The sequence below is a fragment of the Phyllosticta capitalensis genome (assembly GCF_038381095.1).
Source record: "Phyllosticta capitalensis strain CBS 128856 chromosome Unknown BKA78scaffold_10, whole genome shotgun sequence".
NCBI lineage: Eukaryota > Fungi > Ascomycota > Dothideomycetes > Botryosphaeriales > Phyllostictaceae > Phyllosticta > Phyllosticta capitalensis.
The window spans coordinates 234,810-255,027 of record NW_027117448.1 but is presented as its reverse complement, the minus strand read 5'-3'; the positions used below and the strand labels follow the sequence as shown (position 1 = coordinate 255,027).

The following is a 20,218-nucleotide window of genomic DNA, read 5'->3' as shown; positions in this document are numbered from 1 at the left end:
AGGTCGTCAGGGGGCGTGGTGTTGAGTATTCTCCTGGATTGCCGCTTTAGTCTTAGCGCCATCACGTGCGCGCTTAGTCACCCCTAGCCTAGTTCGCCGAGTCGCGACTCCAGTTTCCATGCTCTTTCGATAATCAAAAATCAATCTTCGTCGACCACTCTTCTTTGTCTCGGAGTGAGATAGTCTTTTCAAACTCAGAAATCGACACATTGGAGATGTTGAAGTCGGACGCGAGATTCTTCGACTATGATTGCGCTGCGACGAAATGTGGGCAAGGCCTTCGCGTCCTTGAGGGATATGGTTCCAGTGCGGCTTCGAAATCGCTGCGTTCATCAACAACAGAACCTTGACACTCGTTCCAAGAACCGATGCGCAAGCACAAAGCGACTCCGACGATAGAAATGGCTGAATCAAGACGCGTTTAACGAAGGGCGCGGGAATCCGGGGACCTTCGAGATGGTCGCAGAGGGAGCTTCAGAGTGGGCTGACACAGGAGAATCTGGGAGCTCTCAACCAGGTTCTGATTCGCGCCAACGGCGACAGCGCGTGCCATGGCCTTGTACCAAACCTGGTCGGAACAGCAGGTGAGGTTGTCGTCGATGGGTTCGCTCCTGTCGGACTCTGCAAAGCCCGGCCAACTCCGCAGCACACCAGGGATCCCGACTTGCTCCGACCGCCCGCGCCGTTTGCTCCCTCTCCAACTCTCCCATCGGACTCCGCCGCGCGCGACAACTCACCATTTTGCCAGCCAACGGGCCACGAGGCATTGCAAGCTTTGCTGGATTAGTTCATTGAGACCGACCGATCACGCAAGCAGGATTCGGCCCTGGCAGCGCGCGTCGCCTTTGAAAATGTCCGGTCGCGTCATGATGAGCAGAAGAGAACGGCGGCAGAAACTTCTCCAGACTCCGCAACGCCGTTCGGAGCAAGCCGAGCGATGGAAAGAGCAACGATCAGATTCTCGTTTGCCAATCTTGCCGCGCGGAAAAGAGATGAGTCAGATGGATGGGGGCAGTATGTCTGCTTTGGTACGAAAGGGCTGAGCAGTGGTGTGACGGTCACCAGCCTCGAGATGCCTCCTTTCGCTTACCTCAAATCCTCTGCCCAAACAGGAAACTATTGAATCGCTTAGCCAGTTTCTTCGTGAAGCTCTCACGAGACAGTCAGGTGTAATGGTCGAAGGGTTTGTACACATGACGATTCTCCTTTTCTTCGTTGTCGTAGTCTTTTTTATAAAAAGTCGTGTTGCGACATGGACTATTCCGCATCATCACATAAGTCAACCAGCAAAGTCACAATCACCACTCCACTCCATCTTTCTTCTTGTCAATATTTCGTCCATCTTGACTACCATTTAATTTGTGCATACGCAATCACCCCTCTATCCATCTCACCACTCAACCAACCATAATGTTTTCAATGCGATCTTCGCTTGGCGCAAAGCCTCTGTTTGGCCTCCTCAAGACAAGATCAGCAACCAGAATGTTCCATCAAGGTCAAACAATGAGGATACAGCCCACGGCAAGAACAATGAAGCCAATGACCGTAAGCGCAGCCGTTTGGGAGACTCGCCATGTTCGATGCTCATCACGAAACAGGCCGAGGGACGAAAAGCACACACTGCTTCCCAGCGTCTTCGGGCAATAGGAAGAAACATTCCCGTCGAGATTTATCCTCTTCTTGCCATCATGGTGTAAGTGACACTTGGCCCTCCTCTGTGGAAGCCAAAAGACTGACAAACGCAAAGAGGCTCCCTCTCTTTCGGAGTCTACTCTTTCATTCGGCCAGCGTACGAGGACCCGACTCTGCGTCTTCGTCGCCGCGGCCACAACTAAGCTTCGAGCTCTCATTTCATTGAAGCATAAGGATTGGAGTTTCTGGATATGACTGCTCGCAAGGCAAAGGTGTTGGTGTCGCACAAAGGATATTCTCTTTATTGTTCATAATTCGAAATCAACACATGTGAACTATTCAATCTTGAGCCCTCTGCGCCGATTCTGGATGTTGTCCACAGAATGAACACGGGATCCTCAGCTCTGGGGCAGTGAGCACGATACCGGTAGGAAGACATGCATTTTACAACGACTGTCATGGTGGATTGCAAAGCAAATGTCAACTCCAAGACAAGGCTTTTCGCCAAGCACACATGCCTCCCCCAATGGATACAGAACTTCCGATTGAGTTGAGAGCAGCGGAATCTATGGCAATGGTTGGTTGACTGCGAATCACATGACCGCGTCTCATTCAACCCCAATCCAGTAAAGTAAGCGATCCATCGCGTCTCTCTTTAACACCACGTCGTCCGTTCGACCGTGTCCATCTACCATCAACACCTTTTGCATGTCGCATTCATTCTTCGCGCTGCACTCTTCCCTCGTTGATCGTGCATTGTGTGTCGCGGCTGGCGCGGAAAAGTGAAGCTTGCGGCCCGATTGACGATTCAATTCTTATCACTTCTCTCATTCGACGCGTGTTCGCACGCATCTGCGCGCGTCTTCAACAGTCTCTTGCCTTCTTGGGTCACCTAAAGCCCCACATCTTTGCATTCACGATGGATGCAGCTGACAGACTCGTTCCTTTAATTCCTCTTACGGCTGGTCTGGGAGAGTGAGTACAAAGCCTATCATCTGTAGTTTCACGTGATCTTCTTTCGGCTGAAATTATCAAGACTCTTGGAATCTGGTCTCTACTCCGACCTTAGAATCTGCTGCAGCGATGGCAGTGTCTTCAATGTGCACAAGATGGTAATCTGTGCTCAAAGCGCATTTTTCAAAAGCGCTATCGATCCTTGCGGCACGGTGCGTCAGACTCGCTCAGCACTCTCTCCCCGTGCTGACGCCGCTTGTAGAACCATCCAACCACTTTGACGCTCGGTAATGACGACCCAGTCGCTGTCAAAGCTCTCATTGAGTACCTCTACAAATTCAACTACACTGTAGTCCATGAAAATGACAGAGGAGCCCTTTTCTTGTTCCACATCAAAGTCTGCGCCATCGGAGAAGCCTACGGAATACGAGCTCTGAGAGATCTCGCAAGAGATCGGGCCAAGATCGTTTTTGAGAACTCTCCGACACTAAACGAATTGAAAATTCCGCAGGCAATCAGGACGATTTACGACATGGATGTAGCCACTGACAGTGGTTTGCGGGACCTCATCGTTGACCTCAGCAAAGCAAACGTGGACGATTTGCTGGAGATGGGCGCTTTCAGTTAAGTGATGGACGACGTGGGATGCTTTGGGAATGATCTAATCCGCGCATTGGTGAAGAAGACGCAATACACGGACCAGCGAGTGCTCGCGAAAGCAACCCCTCCTCCGCATTGGCCTCGGCCGCCTATTCCAGCACCCATGCAGGGTGTATTCAGTAAGCCCAGTGCAAGTGGCTCTACAGAGCACAGTCAGGATGCTGCCCGAACGACCGAAATGCCCTTCGGTGGTGCATTTGGGAAGCAAAACGCAAACTCATCCGGTAACCCGAAGCCCATACCGTTGCTCGGGAATGTCGTCGTACCTGGATTTCTTCCTCCCCCGAAGACCAGGTCTGTGTCTCAATTCTCGATTCCTCTGTTCCAGGTCTACACCACGGTGGAGAAAATGGCAGACGAGCGCGACGTCGTTCATCACTTTCAGAACATTTCCTTCCGTGAGCCGTACATGGACTATTCTCTCGAAGAGCTAAGACTGGCAGACTATCTTTCGCTCAAGCCATCGGCTCCTAGCTCGGGCGACACTCCTGCCAACACCCCGTCTTCAGAACAAAGCAAGCCTTCCGCTACGTTTGGAAACTCTCGAGTTGACGCCTCAGGCAAAGACACTGGCGAAGATCATTCGAGCGTCAAAGCTCGCAGTGAAAGCATTTCTGCCTGGGAAAGGCAAATGGAAACCGTCATGCAGAGATCCCCAACGGCATCCTCTTTTGCGTCAGAAACGACCACAAGACACAACGCCAGTGACCTTCCATCTTTTCTCAAAATTTCCAGCGTAGACGGAGAAGATTTTGGAACCAGCGATGCATCGTCCGGCGCGTTTCCCACTCCTTCCAGCACAACCCCAGCTTCTTCCGGAACTACTAGCAGAGGGCCTGGAACTAGCTCTATCATGGCGTCTAGTGCAAACCAGACTCCTTCTGGAAATAATGGTGGAACATCTGGAGCTAGCCCGAACGCAATGTCTGGCGCAAATGGACCAGCCATGACTTTTTCCGAAAGAGTGTCGCGAAAGTATGCCATTACAAAGGGAGCAACTTCTCCAGATGGCAAGGCAGCTTCAGATTCCATTCCATCCACATCTCATCAGCCATCACGTTCTGGAAATAGCAATGCTGGGAATAAGGCCAGCAATTCAAAGTCTTCCAGCCCAGACTCGGTCAGCTCAATCACAGCAAACGTCGGCGGAGCATCATCAAAGCGCGGCGAGAGGAGGAAGAAATTTGAGAAGGTAGTCGAAGACGGCAAAGTCGTGTTGAAGCTTAACGAGGACTGAACTTTTCTTTGCTGGTGTGGAGGTTCAGGCTTGCGCCCTACGGCGGGCGTCAATGGTGGCAGGTTAATGTGTCTTGTGTCGAAGGCATTGGGGGAGTCTAAGAATGAAAGTTCGTCGGGATATGTGTTTTCCGCCCTACTTGTTCAGAAGTCGCATCACTTCGAGACATTGTCCTAGCTTCAACAACGCTGCCGATCAAGATGCTCGCTACCAAAGTATTACGTTTACCCAGAAATACTCGGCTTTCTCCCTTGAAAGGCTTAGGCTTGCAGATTACTTGAAGCCCTCTGCGATGCTGTCAAGCTCGACATCTTCCATTGTCAACGCAGCTTCTTCTGGAAACAGCGGCGGCGAATTTGGCTCTTTGGCGCCTCCTGATCCGAACACAGTACCTTCTGGAAACACCTTTCCAGTAGCCAGATGTGGCTTCGGCTTAGGTGACAGTGCCTCTACTAGCGGCGTTTTCAGTCGCGATCGAGGCGGATTCGGCAAGGGATTCGGCCAAGGCGGTCTTTTCGGCGGTCAAGTTGGCTTTGGCATGGGAAACGGCGCGGGGAACAAGCCTTCTAGCACAATCGTGAGCGGGGCCCCTCACAGCAGCGCGGCGCCGCGCGTGCCAGAAGAGCCTAGAAAGGAGTCTGACCACAACGCGAGCTCTAGCCCGACTGATTCGCAGGTCGCAAGTTCACGTTTCAAGCCAAGAACAAAGGAGCAGCAGAAGTAAATTGCCAATTGAGGCAGGTCGATTGATGGAGGCAAATAGAGTCAAGTCTCCTCGTTGCGAGGCTTCGGTAAGGCACGTCATACCCAGCGGTGCTTTTCTACGCGGGGCGTTTCTATTGTATAATATGGGCTCAGTAAATGATGGCATGGGTGTCTGGCCTGCGTTCAGGGCATCAGGAAGGTAGAAAATGGAAAGTCGGCCTCGATGTCTTGCGCAAAGTCGAGGCATCGGTCTGCTCCTACCCTACAAATTCTGATACTGTGGAGTGTGGTTCTCAAAAAGTGTGCATTACACTTGGTGGCTTACGATGCGCTGCCATGCCGGAGGAAGAGTCAAGCCTTCAAGGCAAGTCGATGGCCAGCAAATCACATTGCATGGGCGCCAGATTCACCACGGGTTTTATTGCTACCTGACTTTCTCCGTCTGCCGATGCCATGTGCCAGCCTTGCCCAGTATGCGAAAGTCCTCCCATGCGACCTGGTGTAACTCCATGTCATGCATCATCCTTTCCTGGTGGCATCGCTTCGGGCGGAGCTGTGTGACTCGTGTAATGTACAATGTGTTGTGACGGTGGATATCCAACCGCCTTTCCGTGTGCGACGAGTATTTGGGCAGTGGTATTCGTGTTGTTGCGTGCTTTGGCAGTGTTTCCAAGCCAATTCGGGGTTCAAAAGGCGCTTCCGCAACTCAGAGCGCATGCTTGACTGGCAAATTAGCACAGCTCTCGGATGATAGAAACAATTTGAGACTGACCGGTCAGAAGCCGCCGAGTATCGTGCGGTGCTGTCCATGTTCAAAAGTAACACCTGCGAAAAAGTCGGTTTGAATGGTAGCCCTCGATTTTGCAGCTGGGCACCTACTGCTCGTCGCCTCGAGTCTCGGGAAGAGACCAGACCAGGCTCTCGCGCTCCGCGTCGCAGAGGTCGCACCTCAGGTCGCCCACTCTCAAAACGTCCTTGAGCTTCGGATCGAAATCGTCCTTGCAGGCCGAACATTCGACGTGCAGTCTTGGGACCAAGTCTGACATCAACTTCTGGTCGGCCATGCGTTGCTCGTTCAAGGTGATGAGAAGATCCTCCGCAAACTGTGGATTCTCATGAAGAGCCTTGGGAAGACCTTTGCCTGCGCGGAGTGCGTCGAAATCTTTGGCAACTTTGCCGAGGACGAATGCTCGAAGCTGGTCGCTAGGAACGGGCGTCGCGTCATAGACAGCTTCGATGAAATGGACGAAGTCGTCTCCCTTGACGCTATTCGCCCAGAGTCCAAAGCGAGTCAAAAAGCTGAGGTTTTCCAAGGCTTGGGTCTTCAATCCAGACATCTGATACATCTCAGCAGCTTCATACACCTTGACGTGGTGCATGATGTGGACGAATGGGGCTTTTCCGCGCAGCTGCGTTTCCGCTGGGTAATTTCCGTAGTACAGGTACATTATCACGGTTTTGATAACGTCACGGTCTGCATCATGCAGGGTGATGACGCCTGAAGTAGCCTCCTGCACATATTTTGTCAGTGGTTTTCAAGAACCAAGAAAGCGTACTAACCTGGAAGCCATTCTCGGGCTTGACCGCCAAACGAAAGAAGTCGCTCTGTGGGCAGACGATCGCCTTGTGGACCTTGAAGACTTCTCCGCCGCAATGGACCTCAAGGTCAGAGTACTGTCCTGATTCCAGTAGGCTAGAAGCTGTTAGAACCCCCCAAACGTTTACTTGTTTTGTGGCAACTTACCCAGGGAACAAGCCCTCAAGCTTGCCAGAAGGCGTCTGAGGACCCATTGCGAATCCGTTTGCCCGGCGCTGTTGAATATTAGGTCACTGGTCGGACAGCGACAGGGAGTTCCAGGCTGTCGCAGAGACTCGTAGACGATGCGCGGAAAGAGTGAGTGGTACTCGAACAGATACAGGCTCAGCGCTTTTGAAAGTCGCGTTGCTACGGACGTTTCGAGGGCGAGGCGGATGTATCTAGAGGAACGTCAAGTGCGGGTCGTCAAGTTGGGTTGCAGTCGCAATCGATCGAAGTGAATGGGAGGGTGAGAATGCGCCAGCAGCAGCGCGCGCAGAGCGCAAAGTGAGTCGATCGACGCAAACAGCTCAGCAAGATCGGGTCGTTTCGGAGTCTGGGTTGAGGAAAGTTTGTGTAGAAAACGGAGAGTTGAAAGAGGCAACGAGACTTGTTGTGTTGTTGTTGTCCTGCGCCCGACGACGCTCCCAAAACGGGCAACCACCTTCCCAATCACTGCCATGACATCATGTCTCCCGACGGCAGGGCGCGTTCTCCATCCAAGGTACTCATGCAATCCATGTGCCACTTCGCCCTGCTGCTGCTTTACCGGCGAACCATTCCGACAGTACTCCTTGAAGTTGGATGCCAATATGCTCTACATTATGGACCAAGTGCTGGGGTTGGTTTCTACGCTGCACCCAACACGCTTTATCCCAAATCCCCCATCATGTGTTTAGCATCCGTACGTCTATGTTTTGAGCATACTTTTCCTGGTCTCGGCGCCGCGCGTTGAAAAAATTGACAAGATCCTTTCCGAAAGTTGAGGATTCTTCCAACGCAGCAGAAAGCTGTGGACTGTCCCGCAACTGCTCCATGTTTTCGAAGACAGTCCGCGAAATGTAGTCCCTCAAGGGCCTATCTTGCTCCACTGTGATACTGTACGCCGCTCCGACGGCTTGCTCGATTTCTTTGGACGCGATGGCCTCAGGGAACCAGTATTTGATGTGTATCATTGCGATATCCTTCAGACCGTTGATTTGATACATCTCAGCGGCTCCGTATACGCTGATATGAAATAATGTCGGATCTTCGTCAGGCTCGGGCATCGGCGCCTCGTAGTCGTCACCATAGAGATGCTGAACAATGGCATGCACCACGAAGGGATCTTCATCGTGCAGTTCAATCACACCGGAAGCTTCCTAGCCACCATCCATCAGATCTGAGCTTTGAATGCGACTGATCCACACACCTTGAAGCCATATTCGGGCCTGCATGCATTGCGCAAGACCGGACTTTGAGAGAGGACAATCGCTCTGTGGACCTTGTAGCTGTCGTCTCTGCAACGAATTTCAAGGTCGGAATATTCGCCTGAATCCAAGATTCTGGCTCTGGTAAGCAGAAGCAACGTCTTCGAAGAGTTCTATTCAACTGACTGGCGAAAAGAGACCCTTTTCACCGCCTCCAGCGCATTCGAGTACTCCTCTGGCGTCATCAAAAGAGCGATTGTCGTCGGTGTCGGAGTCAAAGGATGCCGACAGCGGGGTGGGGGCGCCGACCGGCTCGGCTCGGTCGGAGCAAGGGGTTGTCCCTTCCGATTTGGGACATAATTCGTTTGCAGTCCTAATGACAGAGTGCAGCAACAACAGAGTCTTGATCATCTCATCAAAGACCAATTTATTTCTTGAGAATCTCTGAAATCCAGGCGATGCAGACGCTCTTGGAGTCCTACGTCAAAATTTCGAGCCGACTCGGGTGTGCCTACGTTCCGAACCCAACACTTGCAGGGCAAACGGCCCGGAACCCGGAACGGGACGACCCGGGCAAGGAGAGCCCAGTTGATCAGGACGAGCACGCGGGGGCTGAGTACATGTCAAAATAGCAGAGGTACGCTCATTTGCGCTCATTTTCTGTGCGCTCAGGTCACAGAGACGAACCTTACACCATCTTCGCCAGGCTTCCGCATTATGCCAAGGGACAGAACCAAATCAGAATTCTGCTGCCTGAAAGGCCACGATAGCACGTACGAGTTCCCATCGTCAGCTTCACCAATGCGAAACCGAAGGAGACTTGGCAAGAACTAAAGGGAATTCATCCGGAGGATCAATGGGTGGACTCAGTCACTTCTTTCCATTTTTTATAGAAGATGGTAGCCCTTTGACAACTCTGGAGGTATTCCAGTCTAAACCAACTCACAACAACGACATCCATCTCCCTGGTCACTAACACTCACGTCAATCATGGCCGCTTCCGTTGAAAAGCTCTCTCCTCTGGATGTGATTATGCCACCAACCTACGTTCAAGCAAACATTTTCTTCCGTACCAATGGCAGCGACCTCTCCGCCATCCACCAAAAGCTTCAAGACGGCCTTGACAAGCTGGTCACGAAGTTCCCCTGGCTAGGCGGTCAAGTCCATCGAATCGAGCCTCCCCAGGCCGAGAAAGCGACCCTCGAAGTGCGATGGGATGTTGAGAACTCATCGGCCAAGCTTTTCAGCACTGGAACCGTCCCTGCAAGCTACGAAGACTTGGCTGCCAAAGGCATGCCTCTCGACAGCGTCCCAGCCTCATTCCTGCCCTCGACACCTCCCATGACGGCCCTCCAAGCGGGCGCGCCAGTTTTCATTGCTACTGTATTTGACTTCTCCGACGGCAAAGGTGTCGGATTGTCAGTCTGCCTGCACCACAACTTTGTTGACGGTGCTGGAGCTGGAGTACTGCTCCGTACCTGGGCCGACCTCGTCGCTGATACCTCGTCGTCCTTTCCTGGCCCCGTTTCTGCCCAGGCGCCGAAGAGAGTCGACCGAATTTCCGCAACGCTCAACGACGAGCTGGAAGCCCTCAAGGCTGAGACACCCGAAGCACTCCTGGCCCGCCATCCCGAGTACTCCCTGGCCCCTCCCGCTTTCCCGACAGAATTTGCGGCCTCCACTGCAAAGCTATTCGCCATCCCGGCTGCTAAGATCGAAGCCATGCGAGTAGAACTTGTCAAATTGAGTGGAAATGAGAAAGCCCCTTCTACTGGCAACATCCTCAGCGCTCTTATCTGGCAAGTCGTCACGCGCGCTCGCATTGTCCGAACGCCCTCCCTCGCCAACCAGCAAAGCAAGCTCGTGACCGCCGTCAACGGCCGGGCCCGTATCAGTCAGGAGCAGCTCTGCGAGCCGACGGACCCCTACCTCGGCAACGCCGTTCTCTACGCTCTCGGAACCTTGGACGCCGCCTCCGACTCTCATCACAGCACCGAGGCCCTGGCGAGGGTTTGCGATGCCATCGCCCGCTCCCAGTCGACTGAGACCATTGATCGTCGCCACATTGCCGAGATTCACAGCGGCGTGGATCGCTTCCCCGATTACCGCGCCATCTTCCCGGGCTGGGACCTCTTTAACTCGCGGGACCTGACCATCACGAGCTGGGCCGACCTTCGTCTGTACGAGTGGCTGAATTTCGGCAGCGTCGTTGGTGGCAAGCCCGACTTTGTCAGGGTGCCCTACATGGAGGCGGATGGCGTTGGCATGCTGCTTCCCCGGAGAAAGGCGCTTGGTGGTTCGGAGGATGTGCTGTTTGAGGTGGCGATTTTGCTTCGCCGGGATGATTTGGAGGCCCTTAAGGCTGATGAGGCGTGGAAGGGGCTGATTCAAGTATAAAGGAGGTAATTGGAAGGCCATTAGCAAGCTGAGAAAGCAGTGGGCCCGGGACAAGGGCGAAATACCCAAATTGGGGGTCTGTCTAGTAGGCATGTCTGGCGAATCATTCCGTAATACTCTTGATTTTGGGTCAGCTTAGGCGTGCACAGAAGCAATGGAGGCTATCCAATGCTCCGAGAGTGTGATATGGAATGTCATCTATGCGACACCAATTGTTGAAAACGTGGCAGCAAACCGTACATACATTCCAAAACTTTCCAATTCGAATATGTGTAAAGGCCTCAAAATTTAAATCTCTGGACATCGACCAGACAAATCCCCGCAACGCCAGAGCAAGCCTTCGAACTGGGATTATAGAAAGCTTTTCTTTATTGATATTCATCCGCGCGTCTATTCATGAAGCAACTCCTGCACGCAACAGTCTTGTTGAAAAACAACATGTGGGGCAAGATACTCTGCTTTTTGCGACAGTTTGGGCATATAGAATCCCGTCCAACGAAACGATTCAGTATCTTCAAACGGGTAATGTGATAATCATGCAGTCCATAGAACAGATCTTTGCCGAACAAGGCTTGTTCTTCCATAGCAAGGGACAGATCCGCAAGGTTTCGAAATCTATCCATGTCTCGAACGACTTGTTCAACAACATAGTCTCGCAGGCTCCTGTCCTGGTCTAAAGTAGTACTGTAGACCGTGTCAATCATTTTGGCAAAAAGCTCGATGGAGCTGGGGAAATGCGACTTGAAGTGTTGAAGGGCTCTGTCTTTGAGACCGTGGACTTGGTACATCTCGGCCGCGGCGTAAGTATTCGCGTGGAATATCGCAGGATTGTTATCGTCATCGAGTTCCGGCGCGTCATAGTCCCTGCGATAAAGAAATTGCACCATGGCCTTGACAACAGCAGGATCTGCTTCGTGGAGTTCAATCACGCCGCTTTGGGACTCCTTTGCTCGCTGTCAAAGACGCATTCTCAACGGAGAAGGTGCAAACCAACCTTGAAACCGCTGTCGGGTCTCAGAGCTCGATGGAAAACTTCGCTTTGAGGGCAAACGATGGCTTTGTGGACATTGTACCTGTCCTCTTTGCAATGGATCTCGAGGTCTGAGTATTCGCCCGTCTCCAAAATGCTTCAAAGAATCGTTAGTCTGGAGGCTTCGCGTGTGGCAAGCATCTGGATCCAACTGACCTGAGAAAGGACACGCTGCCGGAAATGTCTGCCCCGTCGTGACCCATTGTTTTGCACGCTTCCTGCTGGGCGTCAGAAAGACAGGCCATCGCAAGACGGGTGGCTAGCGTTCAGTTGACATGAGGGGCAGTGTCCGCGTTGTCTCACGTGTTACGGCCAATCAAAGAGGGGAACGGAATCTATCGACCAGGATGAGTTCTGAGCAAAAATGTCGTCAGGGGCTCGGCTTCTGAAAAAAAGGTTCCGGACGGGTACACAGGAGCACTACATCTTTTTCGTGAACGACACCCGACCTCAGCATACTATCCTTCAACTCAGCATTTCCCTTGGGCTCAGTAGCGAGCTTTAGCATGATTCCAGCATGGATCCGGTCCACGCAGCGCAGCTCACTTCCCGCAGGAGACCCGCGACGCTCCCTCTTGAAGCCGATAAGTAAACGCTCACAACCGCGTCATCGAGAAGATGTAGGAAACGTCCCTCCGAAAAACGAAACGATTGAATCAGCAGGCTTGGTAAGACCACCGCATGGCCGTTTCTCTCTCCCCACACTCCGGGCATTCTATCTCAACATCGTCAATCATTGTCCAAGCCCACACGAAGACCTCGCGGTAATAATTGCCACAACACAAAACATAGGTTGAGGAGATTCCGCGCAAATCCTCCACCTGCCGTGCATGTCTAGCTTTCGTGGCAAAGACAATATCCCTCCTAAATGAAGCAAATTCTTCCAGTGACTCTTCCAATGCAGCAGAGAACTGGGTATCTTCGCCCGGCTCTTCTATCTCTTCAGCCAGATGCTCGACGATGAAGTCTCGAATGTCATGGTCTCTGGCTGGATACCTGATTTGGCCCTTAAATTCCAACTCTTGGAAGCAGAGGAACACACTTATGGCATTATCCTCTAGATCAAACCCCTATGCATTTCGAACATAGTGGCATCCTGTCTGCGGAGGGATCCCAAAATCGCCTGTCATACGGGGTTTTATAACATTTGCGACACATTATCATGCAGTCTCGCAAATTGGCGCAAACTTTGTCCATCTCTTTAACCTGTTTTTTGTGCAGTGCGAAAATCAAGTCTTGTGCAAACTTTGGAGACGCTTCAAGAGCCGCAAGCAAGTCAGTCTTATTGTTTTGAAATTCTTCCAAGCTTGGAGTAATTTGATCAACCACATGCTCTTGAAACTCTTTGATCTGAGCAGCTGTACTTGTGTAAACAACGTCAACAACCCGAGCGATTTTCTTTGATTCGAGAGATCCACGGAATGAGACTTTGAAGTGACCGAGGGCAACCTCCGCCAAGCGAGTGATTTGATACATGTCAGCCGCCTGGAATACTCTGACGTGGAGAATGGCGGCATCTTCGCTGTTTTCTTCTTCCTCAGTCTCATAATCGCCATTGTACAAGTACTGCACCATGGCTCGGACGATAGCAGGGTCTGTCTCTTGCAACTCAACGATTCCAGTTGCCGACTCCTATCACGAGCGTCAGTAACAAAACACCGGCCTTCAGTGTTGGGAGTTGCTGCCGACCTTGAAAACACTGCCAGGCTTGAGTGCCCGGCGGAAAAACTCGCTCTGAGGACAGACGATTGCTTTGTGGACCTTGTGCGTGTCGTCTTTGCAGCGGATCTCCAGGTCAGAGTATTCTCCCGACTCTAGCAAGCTTTGTACAGTCAGCCAGGCTTCTTTTCATGCACACGATGAAGTGTTGCTTACCTCTTGAATGCGCCTTGGACTTTTTGAAGAGCCTCCTCCTGCTGAGACGACATGGTGCATCAGTTGAGTCGTCGTGTCTGGGATGCAAAGATCACGGAGCTGATGGAAGGTCAGCAAATATCAGCCGCGAAGGGACTGTCGAAGTCAAACATATTTTGGAAGAGGGACACGCCGGGAAGGAAAAAGCAACAGAGACCCCACCAGGGTAGACGTCTGTCGAAGAGTCTACAGGGATTCGGCATCTGAAAGAAAGGTTCCAGGCTACCGGTAAGCGCGCGCGGATACTCCAGAAAGCAGGGATAGAGACTGAAAACAAAGTTTGCACCAAATTCAGAAAAAATCCGTGAGCGACGCGTCTGTCTAACAAAGGAGTTTACGATAGGCGAACCTGCCCCTGCCGGCTTTGATGCACAAACTCCCGGAAAGGCTTGCAGGGACTCCCCGGATGCTGAATCGGATGCTGAATTGCACCTCGACCTTGCTATGCAGCGCGCACGATGGGTCTGGGCAAGGTGCGAATAGTCTTCGCGCGTGAAGTTGCTGATGTAGGGTTTTCAAAGCGTAGGGGCATTTCGACAACGATCAAGTTGTTGGAAAACTGGACAAGGAGTTGTTGAAGTCTCATCGGTTGCTAAACGAGTCGTCAGCGTCACCACAAATGAGTTCAGACTTTCCTCGGAGAAGACAAATTTCCATTCGATAGTCAAGCTGATCAACTAAAGTGTAAAGTACTGTCTCTGGCCATGCTTTTATGTGCTGTTTCTCATTGAGCGCTTGATGACTCCCCATGATGACGTATATCCAAAAACGCTACTGAGGACATGCGCAACAAGTCCTAGAATCGACCTCTCTGTCAGGCTCGCTGCCATTCCGTCAAACGGTATGATTTTTTGCAGCTGTCACACTTGACGAACCAGTCCTGCTGGATCATTGATGGGCTGATAGCCATCGCTCTTCCGCAAGAGCCGCGATAAGAGCCCCACGCATCGCGACCACTATAATTTGGACACTGAATCCTCAATCTTTCTTCAGTCTTCCATCTACCATGAATTGTATGGATCAGGTGCTTTCCAAAAGCGCCGACTTCTTCAAGGACAGCGTTGAAGACAGGATCCTTGATGAGCTCGTCGATCTTCCCAGCAGCGGTTTCAACGAGCACGTCGCGCAGACCGCGGTCTTCCTCCATGGTGCCCTGATAGATTGCGCGGATGGCGTCTGGGAACGTCGGCAAGTCGAAAAAGCTGGGGACCACCACTTTGAAGTGTTGCGCGGCAATGTCCTTCAGGCCCTCAACTTGGTACATCTCGGCAGTGGCGTAGACGTCGATGTTCAGCATGATCTCGTTCTCTTCGGTGGTCTTGTAGTCGCCATGGTACATGAATTCGATCATGGCGCGAACCGTGGAGGCTTCAATGTCCTTCAGCTCGATGGAGCTTGTCTGTCCCTCCTGCGTCATGGTTAACAAAGGTTGACGATCCCAAAAGGTGAAGTCACGGGGAGCATTCGAACGCTGAAAATGGGCCGTCGTAGATGTGAAAAGAGCAGAGTGTGGCGCGGTTGCCGTGATGTTGCCATCGCTGATCAACAAGACTGGGCGTGCGATGGAGAAGTGGTGGGATGGGATGCAGCCGATCACTCCCTGTATGTGATGCACAGAGATTCCTTGCAGTCCATGACGACTCACCTTGAAACCATTGTTTTCGTCAAAAACACGCGCAAAGTACTCGCTCTGGGTGCAGACGACGGATTTGTGGACGTGGAACGTTTCGCCGCCGCACTCGATCTTCGCGTCGAAATAGCGGCCGGAATCGAGCAGTCTAAGCCATATCCGTATGTGCGAGCGTGGAAGATGATGCCAGTGATCAGACTGACCCGCTGATTGAGCGGCGGAGGCGGTCGCTCATGGTTTCGTTGTCGTCGGCTGTGCCGGAGCGGTTGGTGGAAGGAAAGAAGGACAGGCGATGGACCTCTGAGGTGTTGAGTCTAGGAGTTTGCTTCGCCGGTGACGAATGCTTCTGGAAGCGACTTAACGATCAGAGACGTATGCAACCTAGCAAACACAAAAGATGAAAACTGAGGTACGCGAAAGGCGACGAGGAGCATTCATGAACCACTTGCAAATTTCGGCACTATTGCCACGTCTACATATATCCATCGAGCCGAAGAATCTGTCAGGCACTCCGAGATCAATCAGGTGTTCTGGGAGTTTGCCGACACCTAAGCCTGAGCTTGTCTTTGGTTATCAGCTAGTAATCCCAAAAGCTGTCATTCTGGTACGTCTCAGCGTCGAAGGCCCTTTCGCGCCTGCAGAAGGGACCGGGACATCGAATAGTCCTTTTGGAAGCTGTACCCGACTTCTCTTTGAGCTTCGAATGCAAGCCATGGACCAGATCTTTTGAAAAAGTCGGGACGCGCTCAAGGATGCCGTTGAAGTCGGAGTCTTTGACAAGCTTGTCCATTTTGCGAACGGCAATCTCGACGACAACATCTCGTAGGCAACGGTCCTGCTCCACGGTTCCCTCGTATATCGACTCGATCGCAGCTCGAAGCATTGGCAATCCAGACATGGTGTCTGCTCCGGCCTTGAAACGTTGGGCGGCGGCCTCCTTTAGCTCCTTCAGTTGGAACATCTCAGCGGCGTTGTAGATGTAAATGTTCGCGATGAGGTCCTCGTTGGGATCTTCGCACTTGGTGTAGTCGCAGTGGTACATGAACTCCAGCATCGAGCGAACGACCGCGGAGCTGACATCTTGTAGCTCAATGACATTGGTGCATGCTTCCTGCATCGGGCCACGAAGAAGTTAGCAATTTGACGTCTTGCGGCAGTGGGAGACGTGTGAACCACGTACCTTGAAGCCGTTGTCTTTGTCAAAAGCGCGAGCGAAGTACGCACTTTGTGTGCAAATGACAGCCTTGTGGACGTGGAATGTTTGGTCGTCGCATACGATGGTTGCGTCAGAGTAGAGACCTGACTGCAGTAACCTGGCCAGCTTCAGCAAATTTCCATATGTCTGTGGCTCTCGGTCTCACCCGCTGATGGAACGCCGAAGAGGGTGCTCGTCCTTTGATGAATTCAAGGCGCTCATGACGCTCTGATGACCTGCTGCGGGCAAGTCTTTGAGGAGGCTGGGTGCGGAATGGCTTGTGCTGTGATGGAAACGCCGTTCTGTAAGTGATGAGTGAGGTGAAAGAGCGCACTCGAAAAGTGCTGCGAAGGTCAGGGTTGGTTGTTCTGGTGTGGTTGGTGCGCGCTGGAAGACGCGCCTGCCTACGTTGACCCGACGCGACTGCCTTTCGAGGCTCGCAAGCATTTGGCAGGCGCGCACGTCGGCATCGTCACGTCATTTCGACTGAGCCATTTCAAATGTTTTCCAGATTGAAATGGTCCCTGTACGCTCCTTTGCGAAGCTACATTGAGTTTGCCGGCTGACGCGCTTAAACGCTGAAGTCTTCAGTCGGTCAGGCGCCTGGATGCTCCCCGTGTAGACCCATGGTCATTTCGAGGTCTCTTTTGGGGACTCTGTCGGAATCTTGAGTACTACTGGTACCCTGACTACCCCTGGCCCTTTTTGCGCCTATTCAGCAACCCATTCAGTTCACGCACTTGATTCCAAATTCCGTCATTCCCCCTGAAATCCATGTCCCCATTCCAGCAACCATAACTTTTGCGCCCCTGAGCCTCGGAGGCACTCCAACCATTACCAATCCCGCATTTTCAAGCCAAATCCCAATTATTTGTATGAAACTCTCAAAGAGGACCACAGGGAGCAGTTGTGCGCGGCCGTTCCAGCCCCCTTTGAACTGCTCACCCTCTGTGGTCTTGTTTTCGCCTAGCACGTGGAGGAGTCAGCATGCTGTCTATCCGGTCCCAGGGAGAAGTATACCAGTATCTCTCCGCAATACTTGCCCGCAATGTTGCAATTCTCGCTGAAAGTCCACTTTATGTCTTATCGAAGCATGATTTGATGTCTGCAGAGCTTGACTCCAAAAGCAAGCCTGTATGGTCAATCCTCGACTTGATGCCAGTATGAGTACGTGCTGCGGTATTGACACTCAGGGCAGATTTCCTCCCTACCAGAATCCAGGGCTGCCGCCTTGATGAGTATCTGGAAATCGCATGTGGAAATGGGACATTCGATAGTCACGGCCTGTTCTTTGGCCAGCCTCTTCATCACGTCCTTCCGAAAGTCTGCAACTTCATCCAAAGCCTTGTTGAACTTAGAATTATTCAAGGTGTCGTCGTCGCGGATGGAGCGGGCGGCGGCATTGGAGACGGCGTCACGAAGACCACGGCTCCCATCCACGGTACTCTCGTATATGTCTTTCACCACCTTTGGGAAGATTGTGGAGGTCAGATTAAAGACAATACAGTCCTTGAAATGCGCTGTGGCGAACTCTTTCAAGCCTTGGACTTGGTACATCTCAGCGATGGCATAGACGTCGACGCAATGCAGCAGTTCGGTTGTGTCGTAAGGTGCGTAGTGTGGGTAGCGGCCGGTGTACATGTATGTGACCATCGAATCCACAACGCAAGCTTTTGTAACTCCAAGGTGGATAGTGCTGCTGACTGCTTCCTGTACGCGCCTTCACCATCAGCATATCTTTTGTCTTTGAGTCAAGATAAGAAGTACGGCATACCCGGAAACCGTGGCTAGAGTTGAATGCATTCGAGAAATAGGCACTCTGAGAGCAGATGATTGCTTTGTGTACGGGAAAAATTTTACCGTTGCACTCAATCGTCGCGTTTGTGTATTGACCGGAATCCAGTAGGCTGCAGAGTCAGCGTCAAAGAATTTTTAGCACCAGAGTTGCGACTCTCACCTGCGGACTACGTGAGCGACGTGACGCTCTCCATGATCAACCATCTTGAAGATCTCTCGTCCAGGTCACGGCGGAGTGGTGGCCGTTAGGAGGTGAAGTGACAGGTGATTGTCAGCGAGGCCAATGTCGATACTGAAGTCGGTCGTTGGAAAGCCGGTTGTCGAAGATGCCGGTGAGGCCAATGCCGAAAGGATTGTGGTCGAGAGGAGAAGAAGGTCGGGGGGAAGGTGGTGTAGGGTTGAGGAGGATCGCGCGCTGACCAGCACTGGGCGAGTCCTTAAGTATTCGGCTGAGCTGCGGAGTTGTAGGAGGAGATCCAGATCACGAACAAAGAGGAAATCGCAATCCCAATTTGCGGCAAAGACAGCCCAAGACGGATCGAGCAATCTTTCTGATCAAGCAACAATATGACTGCCTCATCTACCAGTCTGCAAGCTCCCAGATTTGTTCACTCAAGTAGGTGGATAGAGGAGTAGTGATGGCCTTCAATCAGATCATCCTTCCATTTGGCTATTTTCAAGTTTCAACGCGTTCTAAAGTTTCTGATTGCCCCTGATTTACTTTGGAGACTTCCTTGGTCTCTACAATCCCTTACACTTATCCCGAAGACTGTGCACAAACAAGCAGGTGCCGCCTGTCTTCTCTCATAATGTTCAAGAAGAAAAGAAGTGAAGGTTACAAACTGCCAAGGCCGCTCACGTCGGTCCATATCCGCTCAGCCATTGTGCCTCAGTCATGCCGTCCGGAGGTCTGATTCCCTTACGGACTTGTTCCCAGGCTCTGCCAGCGGTGTAATAGAAGCAAGTCGGGCAGCGTATCGCTCCATCCGAAGTAAGGTGCTCCGTTGGAATCGTCTTTTCCTTCCTACAATCGGCCTTTGGGCACTTGATCACCACATGCGACTGATTGCTCAGCAACTGCCGGCCCATGCCATGGACTAGCTCCTTCCCAAACTCGGCTACTTGGCTCAGAGTGTCGTTGAACGTCGCGTTTTTCTGGAGCTCATCGAACTTCAACAGAGACGTGCGGACCAGTATGTTGCGCATCAGGTCCTTCTCACTTGTGTTTTCACAGATGGTCTGAACTGCCGACGGGAATGTTTGCAAGGCGAACATACGAGGCGCCAGCGTGCGGAATTGGTTCAGAGCTTTGTACTTGACGCTGGCGAGCTGGTACATCTCAGCGGCTGCGTAGATATCAACGGTTTGCACGAGCTGTTCGTCCTCGGAATCCGGGCTAAGCCATTTGCCGTGGTACAGATACTGGAGGATTGCGCGGACAGTGTCGGGGTAAACATCATGCAGTATGATTGTGCTCGTATGCGCTTCCTGTAAATACAAAAGCCTGTGAGTGGAACGGTCCGTCAAGGAGTTGTCAAGCATACAGCCTCATGGTGAGACTTGAGGGTTTGAGGGTCGGGAGGCCTTTGAAGTACCTTGAAGCCAGTCTTTGGATCAAACGCCTTGGCGAAGTATGCACTCTGAGAACAGATCACTGCCTTGTGGACACGAAAGATGTCTCCATGACATTCGATTGTCGCGTCGGTCCACAGACCTGACTCCAAAAGGCTGAGCTGGGTTAGCGAAGCCTGAACTGTACAAATTGCTCAGAGACTTACCCGCCAACATTACAATGGAATTCCGTGTTCTCCCCGCCCGTCACTTCGGGCAGAAGATACGGCATCGCTGAGGCTGAGTTGGTGGTGTGGACGTTGAAGAAGAGGTGTTGTGGTGTTGGGTTGAAGAGGCGACGGGATGCTTGCACCACGAGCGTGGCCTGCCCTCGGCTCAGCCCAGCAGGTGATAGGACAAAATTTTGACCGCGCAAAGCTCAGGTGCAAAGGTCGGCTGGTGTCAGTAGGAAGCCTGCCAATTTCCGTCGCTGCAAGACAAAGAGCTCCGCTCCCTTAACGGATGACCACG

The 20,218-nt window shown here is 52.1% G+C and overlaps 13 protein-coding genes across 13 annotated transcripts; 6 read left to right on the top strand and 7 right to left on the bottom strand.

Moving 5' to 3' along the window:
• The first annotated feature begins 442 nt into the window (after positions 1–442).
• On the top strand, positions 443–1,330 carry BKA78DRAFT_27094 (uncharacterized protein). Its single transcript, XM_066885516.1, has one exon. The coding sequence runs from the start codon at positions 552–554 to the stop codon at positions 1,041–1,043; it is 492 nt and encodes a 163-aa protein (XP_066740251.1). The 5' UTR covers positions 443–551; the 3' UTR covers positions 1,044–1,330.
• BKA78DRAFT_322937 (uncharacterized protein) lies at positions 1,276–1,975 on the top strand. The gene is made up of 3 exons (XM_066889159.1): positions 1,276–1,545; positions 1,599–1,693; positions 1,748–1,975. Exons 1-3 carry the CDS (start codon positions 1,411–1,413, stop codon positions 1,833–1,835), a joined length of 318 nt encoding a protein of 105 aa, XP_066740250.1. The 5' UTR covers positions 1,276–1,410; the 3' UTR covers positions 1,836–1,975.
• Positions 1,976–2,741: 766 nt separating this feature from the next.
• On the top strand, positions 2,742–3,214 carry BKA78DRAFT_355830 (uncharacterized protein; the record flags this gene model as incomplete). The annotated part of the gene is made up of 2 exons (XM_066891972.1): positions 2,742–2,798; positions 2,849–3,214. The coding sequence occupies 2 exons, from the start codon at positions 2,742–2,744 to the stop codon at positions 3,212–3,214; spliced, it is 423 nt and encodes a 140-aa protein (XP_066740249.1).
• On the top strand, positions 3,078–4,620 carry BKA78DRAFT_26783 (uncharacterized protein). Its single transcript, XM_066885487.1, has 2 exons — positions 3,078–3,209; positions 3,272–4,620. The coding sequence occupies exon 2, from the start codon at positions 3,350–3,352 to the stop codon at positions 4,481–4,483; it is 1,134 nt and encodes a 377-aa protein (XP_066740248.1). The 5' UTR covers positions 3,078–3,209; positions 3,272–3,349; the 3' UTR covers positions 4,484–4,620.
• Positions 4,621–5,000: 380 nt separating this feature from the next.
• BKA78DRAFT_322934 (uncharacterized protein) lies at positions 5,001–5,400 on the top strand. The gene has a single exon (XM_066889158.1). The coding sequence runs from the start codon at positions 5,022–5,024 to the stop codon at positions 5,205–5,207; it is 186 nt and encodes a 61-aa protein (XP_066740247.1). The 5' UTR covers positions 5,001–5,021; the 3' UTR covers positions 5,208–5,400.
• A 195-nt stretch (positions 5,401–5,595) lies between these two features.
• On the bottom strand, positions 5,596–6,979 carry BKA78DRAFT_346366 (BTB/POZ protein; the record flags this gene model as incomplete). Its single annotated transcript, XM_066890522.1, has 4 exons — positions 5,596–5,906; positions 5,961–6,699; positions 6,749–6,881; positions 6,933–6,979. The coding sequence occupies 3 exons, from the start codon at positions 6,977–6,979 to the stop codon at positions 6,064–6,066; spliced, it is 816 nt and encodes a 271-aa protein (XP_066740246.1). The 3' UTR covers positions 5,596–5,906; positions 5,961–6,063.
• Positions 6,980–7,218: 239 nt separating this feature from the next.
• On the bottom strand, positions 7,219–8,435 carry BKA78DRAFT_322930 (uncharacterized protein). Its single transcript, XM_066889157.1, has 3 exons — positions 8,360–8,435; positions 8,176–8,308; positions 7,219–8,125 (listed from the first exon to the last, which is right to left on the bottom strand). The coding sequence occupies exons 1-3, from the start codon at positions 8,416–8,418 to the stop codon at positions 7,652–7,654; spliced, it is 666 nt and encodes a 221-aa protein (XP_066740245.1). The 5' UTR covers positions 8,419–8,435; the 3' UTR covers positions 7,219–7,651.
• A 417-nt stretch (positions 8,436–8,852) lies between these two features.
• On the top strand, positions 8,853–10,736 carry BKA78DRAFT_360307 (transferase family-domain-containing protein). The gene has a single exon (XM_066892407.1). It carries the CDS (start codon positions 9,164–9,166, stop codon positions 10,568–10,570), a length of 1,407 nt encoding a protein of 468 aa, XP_066740244.1. The 5' UTR covers positions 8,853–9,163; the 3' UTR covers positions 10,571–10,736.
• Positions 10,737–10,964: 228 nt separating this feature from the next.
• Positions 10,965–13,528, bottom strand: BKA78DRAFT_298662 (uncharacterized protein; the record flags this gene model as incomplete). The annotated part of the gene is made up of 9 exons (XM_066886945.1): positions 10,965–10,978; positions 11,025–11,523; positions 11,565–11,697; positions 11,757–11,859; positions 12,060–12,172; positions 12,306–12,670; positions 12,807–13,232; positions 13,290–13,422; positions 13,476–13,528. 9 exons carry the CDS (start codon positions 13,526–13,528, stop codon positions 10,965–10,967), a joined length of 1,839 nt encoding a protein of 612 aa, XP_066740243.1.
• Positions 13,529–14,328: 800 nt separating this feature from the next.
• On the bottom strand, positions 14,329–15,379 carry BKA78DRAFT_355824 (BTB/POZ protein; the record flags this gene model as incomplete). Its single annotated transcript, XM_066891971.1, has 3 exons — positions 14,329–14,922; positions 15,160–15,292; positions 15,348–15,379. 3 exons carry the CDS (start codon positions 15,377–15,379, stop codon positions 14,329–14,331), a joined length of 759 nt encoding a protein of 252 aa, XP_066740242.1.
• Positions 15,380–15,721: 342 nt separating this feature from the next.
• BKA78DRAFT_355823 (BTB/POZ protein) lies at positions 15,722–16,561 on the bottom strand (the record flags this gene model as incomplete). Its single annotated transcript, XM_066891970.1, has 3 exons — positions 15,722–16,255; positions 16,325–16,457; positions 16,506–16,561. The coding sequence occupies 3 exons, from the start codon at positions 16,559–16,561 to the stop codon at positions 15,722–15,724; spliced, it is 723 nt and encodes a 240-aa protein (XP_066740241.1).
• Positions 16,562–17,479: 918 nt separating this feature from the next.
• On the bottom strand, positions 17,480–18,340 carry BKA78DRAFT_355822 (BTB/POZ protein; the record flags this gene model as incomplete). Its single annotated transcript, XM_066891969.1, has 3 exons — positions 17,480–18,049; positions 18,114–18,246; positions 18,297–18,340. The coding sequence occupies 3 exons, from the start codon at positions 18,338–18,340 to the stop codon at positions 17,480–17,482; spliced, it is 747 nt and encodes a 248-aa protein (XP_066740240.1).
• A 651-nt stretch (positions 18,341–18,991) lies between these two features.
• On the bottom strand, positions 18,992–19,979 carry BKA78DRAFT_298658 (BTB/POZ protein; the record flags this gene model as incomplete). The annotated part of the gene is made up of 3 exons (XM_066886944.1): positions 18,992–19,624; positions 19,681–19,864; positions 19,915–19,979. The coding sequence occupies 3 exons, from the start codon at positions 19,977–19,979 to the stop codon at positions 18,992–18,994; spliced, it is 882 nt and encodes a 293-aa protein (XP_066740239.1).
• Positions 19,980–20,218: the final 239 nt, after the last annotated feature.

Excerpts from the sequence above, each read along its gene's own strand:
- BKA78DRAFT_26783 (XM_066885487.1), top strand. The coding sequence starts at position 3,350 with ATGCAGGGTGTATTCAGTAAGCCCAGTGCAAGTGGCTCTACAGAGCAC.
- BKA78DRAFT_27094 (XM_066885516.1), top strand. The coding sequence starts at position 552 with ATGGCCTTGTACCAAACCTGGTCGGAACAGCAGGTGAGGTTGTCGTCG.
- BKA78DRAFT_322930 (XM_066889157.1), bottom strand. The coding sequence starts at position 8,418 with ATGACGCCAGAGGAGTACTCGAATGCGCTGGAGGCGGTGAAAAGGGTC. Across the intron at positions 8,309-8,359 it reads AAAAGGGTCTCTTTTCGCCA|AATCTTGGATTCAGGCGAAT; the intron begins GTCAGTTGAATA and ends TACCAGAGCCAG. Across the intron at positions 8,126-8,175 it reads GGCCCGAATATGGCTTCAAG|GAAGCTTCCGGTGTGATTGA; the intron begins GTGTGTGGATCA and ends GATGGTGGCTAG.
- BKA78DRAFT_322934 (XM_066889158.1), top strand. The coding sequence starts at position 5,022 with ATGGGAAACGGCGCGGGGAACAAGCCTTCTAGCACAATCGTGAGCGGG.
- BKA78DRAFT_360307 (XM_066892407.1), top strand. The coding sequence starts at position 9,164 with ATGGCCGCTTCCGTTGAAAAGCTCTCTCCTCTGGATGTGATTATGCCA.
- BKA78DRAFT_322937 (XM_066889159.1), top strand. The coding sequence starts at position 1,411 with ATGTTTTCAATGCGATCTTCGCTTGGCGCAAAGCCTCTGTTTGGCCTC. Across the intron at positions 1,546-1,598 it reads GAACAATGAAGCCAATGACC|GCCGAGGGACGAAAAGCACA; the intron begins GTAAGCGCAGCC and ends ATCACGAAACAG. Across the intron at positions 1,694-1,747 it reads CCTCTTCTTGCCATCATGGT|AGGCTCCCTCTCTTTCGGAG; the intron begins GTAAGTGACACT and ends ACAAACGCAAAG.